Source organism: Heliconius melpomene, chromosome 15, assembly GCF_056956725.1.
Source record: "Heliconius melpomene rosina isolate 202511_hmr_F chromosome 15, ASM5695672v1, whole genome shotgun sequence".
NCBI lineage: Eukaryota > Metazoa > Arthropoda > Insecta > Lepidoptera > Nymphalidae > Heliconius > Heliconius melpomene.
In genome coordinates this window covers 5,239,231-5,251,599 of record NC_140403.1, presented here as the reverse complement: position 1 = coordinate 5,251,599, position 12,369 = coordinate 5,239,231, and the positions used below count along the sequence as shown (strand labels likewise).

Sequence of the window (12,369 nt, the reverse complement as noted above, 5' to 3'; positions counted from 1 at the left end):
GTAATGTGCATGAAATTTTATAAATATTAAATTACATAATAACGTAACATTTTATATATTTTAGCCAGTAACCGCGACAGGTTATAGGTTCGATTGCCATTCGCGGAAATTAAATATTTAATATTTTATTTTCTTTGCTCTGGTCTCGAGAAAAAGCGCAGCGCTGAGTTTCGCCACTCAACAAGCAATTCCTCCAGAATTAGGCGGAAAGAGCGGAGTGGAGTATCTTAAGTCTTAACAATAGGCTCCCTCTGTCTACCCCTTTACATATGGGACACAGCGTGAGGCTGAAAGCAAAAAGAAAAGAAGAACACAATGCCTAGCATATAGTAAATGTAAAAATTTCCCTTTGATCGTATTATATGGTTAAAATTTGGTAAATTTTCAAGAGAAACTGTTCCCTAATGTTGCACTTTAAAAAAAACATATTATAACCGTTTTACAGTTATACTTATCTGTACAATTAGTACTTTATAATCTGTGATAAGTCAAGAGAAAATTAAATGTCATGAGAAATGTCACATATGAATTGTCAATTCATAACTGTCAATTTTAATTTTTAATCAGTCGTTGTCAAATATTGTGAGGGATATGTGTTTTTTCAATATCTCTAAAAATAAAAATCGTGTTATTACATATATGCGGTCCTATTTATAAACAATAAATGAATCGACGGCAGTTTACAAATGGCAATATGACATTATAGTGACGAAAAATATATTTTTCTTGACAAGGAACGGTAAATAAAATTAAAAGTGTTAAGTAGCGCAGCTATTCATAGCCGCTTTTATATTAAAATATATAACATCAAAATGTATATTTGAAGCTTAAATATTTTTTATTAATCTAATTTCTACTATATCTCCTGTCCACATAATTACAACTAACTCTTGAAAGCAGAACACTGAATTGCTTTGTTGTTTACTTATCAATCTCTGAAAATTATACAATCTGCATTTCTGATTGCTTTGTGTTCTATAAATATATAAATATTTTTTTCCAGAAAAATAAATTCAAGATGAAACATTTAGCAGCATGGTAAGTTCTGATAGATTTTTTTATTAAAAATTATTTGAACAATAAGAAATCGTTAGAGAGTTCAAACCTGTGTTATTTTTTTTATTTTATTTTTGTCTCAGCTTTAAGATGTAGTAGGCAGAGAGCAACTGGGTACTTAATGTTTACTGACACCATTCCCCATTAAGAAAAATATGCATCTTCATGTAGGATACTGTTTTCTTATATTTATAGACATATTCACATTAAAACATCTGCTTTGAATTTGAATACAACAGTGATTTATGCTTGGCCTTAAGGGATAGTATGTTGTCGGTCAGCACTGACTGTATTGCCGTTTGATGTGTTAAGACACTATCATTACCCAATCCGCATTGTGGCCTCACATCCAGAGGCCCACAATATCCTCGGCTCACATATAACAAATACTATGAACTTTATATTTAATAGAATAATTATAACTATTATTTTAAAATGATTGCCTACCACAATTATAAATTTAAGGTATCAAAAGAAAATAAGTTCATATGATAAGGAAGAATGGGAGACTATGGTTGAACAGCTGCTTATGCGAGGGACATATCGCCGTCGAATTGTTGATTTCTCATCCCACCCGAGATCCTATCTCATAGATGTTGATTTAGTAAGAGGTAAGTTATGCTTAATAAAAACAACTATTTGCTTAATGATTTTCATTATAACAAATTTTTTTCACCAACTTCATTATAGTAAATATTTGAATTATTTACCAAGAAACTATCAAATGAAAAATGTTAAAAATAAATTTTATATTATTGCTGACATAGATATTATATACTAAACTTAAATATTAAATGTAAAAACAGATTAGTAGCTTAAGAGCTACAAACTGTTAGCAAAGGCATGGTAGTAATTTTTTTGAGTCAGATTTTTTAAAATTTTGTTTACCAATTCTTATCATGATAGAAAAAACTGCTTTATTTAAAACAACATTACATGTTATACATTAACATTGTAATTTTTATATGGCATATCAACATACATTTTGTTCAACATAATGTGTTTAGGTCATAAATTAATTATATAGGCTATCTTGATGGAATGGGACATCTGTGCTCTGCTATAACAAAACAAAGTATAACATTGAGTTCCACTGCTTAGGAGTTAGGACACATGTCTTGAATTCCAGTAGACAGCAATAAGCAAAGTGTTTTAACACTCTGTTATATCCCACTATCCTTCTAATATTATAAATGTCAATGTTTATAAAGATGGATGTTTATTTCAGACTTAAACAAAAAAGTCCTGAACAAATTTAGATGAAACTTTACACTAATATATCTTATGCATCAGAATTACATATTAGGCCATCATTTATGTAAAGATCTTATAAAATTGATGGTTCCTAGTGAAGAATAAAGGGAGTAACTTAAAATATTCATATATATTTATATATTAAATAACATTGTCAAAACTTTAAATATTTGAATGTTTATTCATATTTCTTAAAGGATCGTCATTCCCCAAAGCAAAACCTACTTTAAGCATACGTCGAGTAGTCTGGTATGCATTAGTGAGACTTGTGTTTTTGCCTGCTCTATACCAGTGGTGGGCACAACAAACTTCAACGACCTGTGCTAACTTCCTACTTGGATTATGGATTTTGCAAGTGATAAACATATCTATAAGTTTCATTGCTCCTATATCTATTGATATTGATGTGAGTATTTGAAAGTTTATTATGATTATTAGTTTACTTAAAATATTAATTTAGTTCTTTTTTCGGAGGAAATATATATTTACAGTATGGTCAATAAGTTGTGACCGTCCTGAAGTTAGATTTTCAGAACTTTCGCTCATTGTTCACTCGGAAATAAAATAATCAAAAGTAAGAAAAATTCTATCAAAATCAAAGTGTAGCCATAGATAATTTCAGGACAGCCAATACTCGTCGACCTTACTGTACTTATTATGAAAAGATAAACTGTAGCATTGTGTTTTGACTCCACACTCTTAACTCAAGGGGATATTGTAGAATATTGGCATAACATTATTGTCTCCGCTTAATAATAACTTCTTATATATTGTATATAGTGGAAATTCGATTAACCGGACTAGTAGTTGTCGTTAGGCATTCATTTGATAATCGAAAAGTTTTAAGAAAAGCTGACTATGCGCATAGGTAATACATAAATGACATAAATAAATACAACTCAACTAAAATCAATGTTTATTAAGAAATACACTTCCAAACATACGATGCTTACACATATTTAATATAATTAAGTTAGACTAATAATCGAATTTCTACTGTATCGAAAAAATATATATTTATTAAATAATTAAACCCCTATATTTTAGTCAAACTGCTGGATCGTACCACTCGGGCTGATGTTAGTACTAAGTGTGGTTCATTCACAAATAGTCAGCACAACTGAAATGGAGCTCGGTAGAGTTCGACCGAGGTCCACGTACAGACGGAAGTTACCGCGTTATTTTAGGTAATATGCCTTTTTTTGTATATATAAACTTTTTAAGAAATGTAAAAACGTTACATAATTATATTTCTTTGTCTTATACGTATTTTTAACAAGGTAGACTAGCTTCTTATGTTATTATCTGAATTACCCATTTCGACGGACTTCAGTTTAATAAATATATGAAATAAAATTAAAAATTGGCGCAAGGGAATGATCATGCGACTGTAAGCGTGACTGTTGTAGGTTAGCCAACTGGTGAGAATAAAATATTTAATATTTTCATTTCCGCACTCTGATAACGAGACAAAAGGCGGCTAACAGTTCCGCCATTCAACACCAATGCCTCAAGAATTCGGCGAAAAATGCAGAACGGAGTGTCTTAACACTAGGTTCCCTTTGCCTACCTATGCATGTGTGGGATACAGCGCGAAGCTACAAAAAAATATGACCCTTCACACATTTATACAACAGAAAAGGTCGTTCAGACAACGAAGGCGGCAGTGGGGGCGGTTCAGCAGAGAGTGGAGCCACGTCCAGTCAGAGTAAAACACCGTTGAATAAACCAAGCAAGTTTAGACGACGACTCTCTCGTTCAGATTCCACGGATGCGGGCCTCAGGTAGTGATATTTAGTTTCCTTTTCTCCGTTCATTTTGGGTTTTTATTGTTATGTTATTAAACTACGACGCCGATGTAGTGTCAAACTGTAAGCGGAATGATTGTAAGTTCAATTCCCATATTTATTTTCTCGTCCTGGTAACGAAATACATATTATAGTACATATGTAACAATGTCTTAAAACAATAGACAATAAAAAAAGAATACTCTACGTATTAAAAAACAATTCTGGAATCTATATTACCTATATAGACCTAATACCACAATTGTCATTGTATAGTTAATTAAAACTGTTAATTTGCGGTAGTAATTATTATCTGAACTATTAATATAACATTTAATAATCGAATAAACGATGTAGTTATTAATATAATATTTACTGACGAAACTAAAATTTTATGACGTTTCTTACTGAACACGATATTTTTAGGTTTTAAAGTCAATTATAAACAAAAATTTTTAAATTATTATTTTTATGCATTGTCTTTAAATGTAGGAAAAGGGGGCTGAAATATATTAATTTATTCAGACATTAAATAATTTCAATAGGTACTGTAAGTTTTTTTCGCATTACTACTATATAACTATAGCGTACAGCCCGCAACTTCGTTTGCATATACTATAAAAGGTAAAAACTTTTTCCTTTTCCGTAGTACTTTTGAAAAATCTTCTGTTAGTACTCCCCTACGAATCTACTGGCCTGGCCTACATGTCAAATATCAGCGTTCTGCGCCGCGTAGTTTCGGCTGTGCGTTGTCTGTTTGTCACTCTGTAACAGTTTTCTTTATGTATGAGTATACATATATGTATAGAAATCTCATATATTTATCAAAGAAATTACAAACTATTAACTAAATACGAATAAAATAAATAAAAGTTGTCAATTTTAGTATTAATTAACTCATATATTACGCACGCCTAATAATTATCATAACTTAAAATAGATTATTATCATTATATTTAGAATGTATATTTTATCGAATTGAGTACTTAAGTGGGTATTAATGAATTGATCATAACAGCTTATGTCTCAAAATGACGAAACCAATTATAATTTACCATGTACATTTTAATACATCATTGTATGAAATATTTTCTACAAAGTAACAACTAGCATTAATCACGTTTAATATTTTTTTTACAGAAAACGCAAAAAGGAACCGGTAAAAGACCCAGTATCTGAAACCGAAACTCACAATAAAGATAAATCTATGTTAAAACCAAAAGCTAAAGATTCTGACGACGAGGACTATATGTCCTGGAAGAAACCCGACGATACCACTCCCATAGTAACTTTTACACCTCCCCCAGACGATACGGCACCCGGATCGTCATTCCGATATAAACCAAATATTTTAACTAAGAAATACTTAGAAATATTCAACATACGCCAAAATCTAAATAGACCTTTATTTGCTGATGGCGACGACGGCTTCGAAAGCCTCAACGGTTATATATCTAATGGTAGCGATGGTGAAAACAGGAACAAAGATAAAAATAAAGATATACTAAAAGATAAGCAAGAAATACAATCAACGTCGAAACAGTCACTTGAAAAAGAATTTGAAAGAAATGTGCAATTTGAAGGAGTTAGTACCACTACTAAGGAGAATAAAGACGATGAAGATAAATCTATAGAACCTGATTCAGATAGTGCCAATACTAATACAAATATTGGTAAAAGAATCGGCGTTAGATTTAGAAAAACCCGAGCTAAAGAGATAGTTCAACATGAAACAAGTGATGACGATTTCACTGTTAAAGGGAAACAAAAGGTAATTTTTTGATAATAAATATTTTGTTAAAAGATTCTCTCATTTTAATTCTCCCTATGGAAATGTGTTCTATAAAATATTTTGATTAATATAAAAATTATTGACTTAGAACATTAACAGAATAATAATAATTAAGTGCTATATTTGATTATGTAAATTATGTTGTAGTGGGCCTGGCTGTAAACGCGACGATTGTGATTTCGATCCCCACACTACATTTTCTTTTTTTTTTTTTTCAATTCAAAAATTGGACTTGAAGTGAATAAGAGCGTATCCTAACACAAGGTTCGCCTTGCCTGCCCTGCTATACGGGAAAAACCGTGAAGATGAAAAAAAAAAAATTACATACTCCTTATTTTGCTTATCTATATTCCAATTATAACACTAATAATTCATTTATTTCTCAGAAATTAGATGATTATCAGTCGTCATCATCAGACGGTGAGTGTTCGGCGTCGGCACCCTCTATCGCATTGCCTTCTCATCACACAATGTCGGACTGGGTTGGTCAAATCACTAATAGTAAGATTTGTTCTTTATATTCTTTTATATTTTTTAAAGGTGCGTGACTGTAACTCGACGGTCGTGGGTTGGATTTCCTCTCGGGAACATGAATTGTTTTCATTTCCTCGCTCTGTTAATAAGCCTAAGCGTGGCGTTGAGTTCTGCTACTCAAAACGAAATATGTCTCCAAATTGGGAAACGCAGGGCACTTACAAGATCACTATAAGTTATAGTTTTCCTCTGCCACTATATGGAGGACAGCGTAAAACTAAAGCAAAACTTAAATATTTAAAAAAATTGTGCTTTTAATATAATAAGGTTACTTATTTAAATATAAATATAATTTTCATCAGGTGAAGAGAGCAGCTATGGTTCTCAGTCAGAGGCCGGACATTCCGATGTGGGCTTCCATTACACTGCAGATAGTGCCTGGGATCCATTCGCTATTCTAGATCCTTCGAGTGATACCGGTAAGTATTTATTATATAACTAATTGATGAATACGTGTTGTCATAGCAACTTGTTTGTCACTTGTTGCCACAAAAATGTATATTGTTAAATATATGTTAGTGTGTGCTAAGTTTATTTTATTATTTCAAGACAATATTAGTTTTCTGCATTGCTTCTCTACATAAACTATAATTGTGATAAATTTGATACTCCTCCGCCCGCCCGATTTTTATAAAACGTATATAACGTTTTAAATTTGTTTTTTATTAAATTACCTCGTACATTGAAATAAATGAATCATTAGTTATATGGTTTAGTCACGAAAAAACTCTTTTAGCTTTAAGCTGGATCTACCATATACCAGAGTAGCGGAATTCGACAACTCGCTTTGTCTTCTTATAAAAGCGAGGACATGAAAATAACTCATATCCCGAGTGGGAACTGATCTACGATAGTTGCGTTTACATGTTAGACGGTGATCCGCTGCGCGGCTATTAGTTGGTAACTAAAGTATACCAAACGTTAGTGTTATATTATAACAGTAAAATGCACGATGTGGGAGCGGGGTTCAACGCTGCGCGCGGAGCTGTCGGCGGTGGACATCAGCTGGTGCGTGGTGGCGCGAGCGGAGCGCGCGATGGCGGCGGAGGGCGCGGTGTGGGCGGGCGCCGTCATGGCCGCGCTAGTGGCCGTCGTCGCGCCCGCTGCCCGCCTCGTGCAGGTACACACACATACAGACACAAACACATAAAACAAAACATAATAAAACTTACATTAACCTTTCTTTCTATTAGTGTTTGTGGTATATAAATTTCTTTTAAGTTTTTACCTTACTCTGGGCACCAATTATTCTACTTTTAAATTGTGTATCTATTTATTTGCAGGTAGCAATAGAGCAAGACAATCGTAGCGAGGAAGAGTTACAAAATGTATCGCTGATAAGTTACATCCCCTCCTTAGTGGTCAATTACACGCAAGGTTCCGTGTACTGCGTGTTCAATGGCGCTTTTGGAGATAATGTCTGGTAAATTAATTATACTTTTAGGTATCATTGTAGTGTTTTAACAGTACTTGCTTGCAGGTTCCCAATCAGGGAAATGAAATATTAAATATTTTACATGCACGCAAAGCTTCAAGAATTCAGCGGAAAGTAGGGAACAGAAGTGTCGTAATAGTTTCCTCTGCCTACCTTGGTATGAGCGGGATATATCACGCTATAGCGTGAAACTAAAAAAATATAATAAAATATTAATCAATTCCAGGGAAGTAACATCAAGCATTCTCTCCTTCATTCTCCGTTTTGCGCTGAGTGGCCTAGTTTTCTTTCTCCTGGCGGTCGCTGAAAGAGCATATAAGCAAAGATTTTTGTATGCCAAACTATTCTCACATTTGACATCGGCCAGGCGAGCCAGGAAGTCCGAATTACCCCATTTTAGGTTGAATACGGTCAGAAATATCAAAACGTGGCTCTCCACTAGGTCTTATTTAAGGGTGAGTTAAATTAGAAATTTATTCTATCATATTTTATTCTTACTAAATAGGTATATAAAAAAATAGCAAAGGTATTATAGTTTTTTTTTATTAATATTTTTATTATCTATGGAATATACATATCTGCATTTCATAGTTCCAATTTTGGTTGTATATTGTAATGTTCTCAATTGTTTCTTGTATATATTTTGTCATGGCAATCTTTTTTAATTTTCATGTAAATATTTCAGAGGCGAGGGCCGCAGCGCTCCGTAGATGTGATAGTGTCGGCAGCTTTTATGCTCACCCTGACTTTGCTTGCTTGTGTAAGCGCACAATTGTTGAGGGTATGTATATTTAAATAGAATTAATATTGTGATGGTCAATAATTATTTTTTTCTTTGCACAATGTATGCCGCACATAGTAGAGTAGACAGGCAGTTTCTTCACAATAACTTCTCAGGTTCCCGAGAAGTTATTGTTAAGAAACTTTATTACTTAATAAGACATTTCCATTCTCCACTTTCCGCCGAATTCTTTAAAGATTGCGGGTTGAGTGGCGGAACTTAACGCCGTGCGATGCTTCGTTACTAGAGCGAGGAAATAAAAATATTAAATATTTCATTCCCCCACAATCATCGCGTCACACTGATGCCCCCACGCCGTGACGGACTTAAGAAAATATAAAACAATAAATATTTAAAATTTCACATTTTCATAACATTATAGGATTCCATCACCCTAGAACGGAGTTGGCTCCTAGAAGCAATGGTGTGGTGTTGTTGCCTCGGCATTTACCTAATGCGTCTACTGACATTGGGAAGTAACGTAAATAAAAAGTACCGCGGATGTCTCTCCGCCATATTGACAGAACAAATAAACCTACACCTCGCTATAGAACAACGGCCCGAAAGTAAGGAACAGCTGACGGTAGCCAATAACGTGTTGAAGCTTGCTGCTGATCTTTTAAAGGTATTAGTTTAATATATTTATATCACTGAAACATTAACCCATCACTAGACTACTTTTCTTAATTTTTCTGAAAATAATTAGGATTCCGTGTCCGAAAAAGTATTTTTTTTAAACCATTCTACAATAATCAATATCTTCGAATGACCTAGGTCTCCGGGGGCTGTGTCATAGATTAGCGTGCTCAAACACACCGACAAATAGAAGAATAAAGAATCCTTGTTTTGGGTTCTATTACATTGTTAAATGCCCCCCATAATCATTTTTCTCATATATGTTTTATGAACAGACAACGCTCAACGATTATTTATGATTTTATCATATATATAAAGAAGAAAGAAGATTGTACACATTTAAATATTATAAAACATTTTTTCAGGAGCTGGATTCACCGTTCAAGATATCGGGAATGTGCGCCAACCACTATCTCTATACCATTACTAAAGTAGTCATCTTATCAGCACTTTCGGGCGTTCTATCAGAAATGCTCGGCTTCAAGCTGAAACTACACAAAATTAAAATTAAATAATTTGTCTTATGTAACGAATTGTTAGTTAGTACATAGATTTAACACAAAAAGATTGATAGGTTGAGGCTGTCGTAACTCATTGGTACAGGGTCTGTGTGTAAACGCGACGGTTGTCGGTTCGATATCGCTCAGGAGAATGATGCCTATCCTACTATATGTAGATCGTGAAGCTAAATAAATAGATGCTGTTATATAATATTACCAAATATTTAAGTTAAACTTTTAGACAATTACTCTTTATAAATCTTTCAAAGTCCGTTCACTTCGACGTCCCGAAGAATTCCATAGGAACCCCTTGTAGTTTGTAAGTGTCATAAAAGACAATAGAACGTAGGCTAAGTAATAAGTACTACTTGATAAACAATGATATTTCTATATAAGTAAATTTTAATGAAGTTCTAAAAATTAATTTTAAAAAATATATATAATTATTTATATAGTTCAAAATTCAGGATTTGTTTCTACAGAAGTGTAGGGTGTCCAGAAAGTAGATACTAATATTAAAATGCTGTGCTATAAAAAGTCATTATTTTATCCACAAGTAGGTAAAATATTGGAACATAAATATGTGACTATAGCCGTGACAGGTTGTACCAACGTTTGTGTTGTTGTAACAACGCTCTCCAGCCAAAGCTATGAGTATAAAAAATGGCTACGACCGCCAACTCTCACAGAACCAAATGTCGCCAAGTTCAAAATAGTTCTCTACTTCATGGCCACCCTGTAATTTACAAAGGTTATAAAGGTGTGCCTTACCAGAGTGAATTATAATATCTTGCTTTTTTTTGAATTATTTATATATAACGATCTCTAGTTCTTGTTATAGAACACGCGTTTTAAGACATAACACAATTTAGTTATTCGTTTAGTCATGTTTACTCGAATTTTGAGAATAACCATATGTTGAAAGAAAAATTGGTTTTATTAATTGCAACGTCAATACATATGTAAATAGTATGATAATCTTTTAAAACAGAATTTTATGTTTAAAATGCACTGACCGGATATAATGTTTTTTTAGCTTCTCGTTGCATCCCGCATAGAGTAGGGTAGAGGAAACCTGGAAACCTAGTGCTTAGACACTACGTTCCAGTTAAGACATTTCCGTTGCCCCGTTTCCGCCGAATCTTCGAGGTATTTTGTGAAGAGAGGCAGCACTCAACGCCGCGCATTACCTCGTTACCGAAACAATGGAAGAAAAGCGAACCCACAACCGTCGCCCCGGTTGTGCCCCTGCGCCACGGATGTCTGTTTCCCCTTGCGTATCCTGCTATATGCGGGATACAGCGTGAAGCATGAAAATGACAATTTCAATTTAGAAATTTTCCTCCTTGCAATAACTTGCAAATAGTAAGATCATTGTTATATTGAAAAAAAAAACGAATTTAATTTAATCATGAATTAAATTGTTTTGCCTATACTAATAAAATGTTGACTTTGGTTGATGAACTCGAGATGTCACTAGATTTTAAATTGTGTTTTCTTTAGTTAAGACTTAAGACTATTTGTTCTGTTCCTCATCATATTTTTATTTAAATTTATTTTTTACGTTTGTAAAATAAGTTTACATGTGTATGTATACCTTTTAAAATACATGCATGGGCATCTATACTTTATAGTTCACATTTATTTACTTGCCGAGGTATAAAAAAAATATATATTTAATAATTTTACTTAACGACAATGTCGATAAAAGATATGGAGAAGTTCTAACGTATTTACAGATTTTTTTAGATAATTACTTATTGTTATGTTAAATTGTGTTTTTTGAGATAGAAGAGATGTATAAACAAACCTCTTGCCAATTTAAATTGTTAATAAGCCGTATAAAGTAAAACTGTAAAAGCGACGGTTGTGGGTTCGATTCCCAGGTTTCCCGGAACAGTGAGATGCTATGAAACGAAATTATATAAAAAAAAAATATGTAAAATGTAATAAAATTCCTTCCCTTTCCCTAGTTTTATTATTATTGCATAATATTATTTTATTATCACAAAGAAATATGATAATTTCATCATTGGTCCGAAATGTTAAATTCTAGTTAATAACATAAATAAGCTACAGTCGTATTTGGTCAGTATAAATATAAACTTTTTGATCTCGTATAATATAACAGTGAATTAAATATTTAAGCAATTAACTTTTTAGTAGTTAACAAAAACATGATCTAAATATCACTAACTATTAAGTTAAAGTTACTTTTTAGGAACTACTTAACTAACACAATGTTGTGATATTATGTTCTAATTTCAATGAGATCTTTTAGAAATTACATGTTATGTTCCTAAACAAAATTAACCTAAATGTATCTCCCATAAGTACTTTAAATGAAATCCAAAAATGAATATTGTATTTTAAGTATCAAATGTTCAATGAATTTTGAATTTTATTATATTACCGACCGCATGGACTACACAAATGTTTATTTAATATTATTTTAGTGTGTTAAGGGAAAATTGGTTGATCATTTTATTGTGGTTAGTAGTTATACATCTATTAAAACATAACTTAAATCTCTTGGGATTTTATTTACAAAAAATGTCGTATTTAATAGATATAAGTTTAGTTATTTCTTTATT

At 32.6% G+C, this 12,369-nt stretch overlaps 1 protein-coding gene across 1 annotated transcript; it reads left to right on the top strand.

The window, feature by feature from the left end:
* The first annotated feature begins 551 nt into the window (after positions 1–551).
* phtf (putative homeodomain transcription factor) lies at positions 552–12,304 on the top strand. The gene is made up of 15 exons (XM_085198007.1): positions 552–739; positions 1,004–1,038; positions 1,522–1,667; positions 2,508–2,716; positions 3,358–3,497; positions 3,948–4,094; positions 5,238–5,868; positions 6,276–6,390; positions 6,726–6,842; positions 7,365–7,543; positions 7,707–7,846; positions 8,085–8,313; positions 8,544–8,639; positions 9,022–9,264; positions 9,641–12,304. The coding sequence occupies exons 2-15, from the start codon at positions 1,019–1,021 to the stop codon at positions 9,788–9,790; spliced, it is 2,562 nt and encodes an 853-aa protein (XP_085054133.1). The 5' UTR covers positions 552–739; positions 1,004–1,018; the 3' UTR covers positions 9,791–12,304.
* Positions 12,305–12,369: the final 65 nt, after the last annotated feature.

Excerpts from the sequence above, each read along its gene's own strand:
- phtf (XM_085198007.1), top strand. The coding sequence starts at position 1,019 with ATGAAACATTTAGCAGCATG. Across the intron at positions 7,544-7,706 it reads CCGCTGCCCGCCTCGTGCAG|GTAGCAATAGAGCAAGACAA; the intron begins GTACACACACAT and ends ATTTATTTGCAG. Across the intron at positions 9,265-9,640 it reads TTGCTGCTGATCTTTTAAAG|GAGCTGGATTCACCGTTCAA; the intron begins GTATTAGTTTAA and ends ACATTTTTTCAG.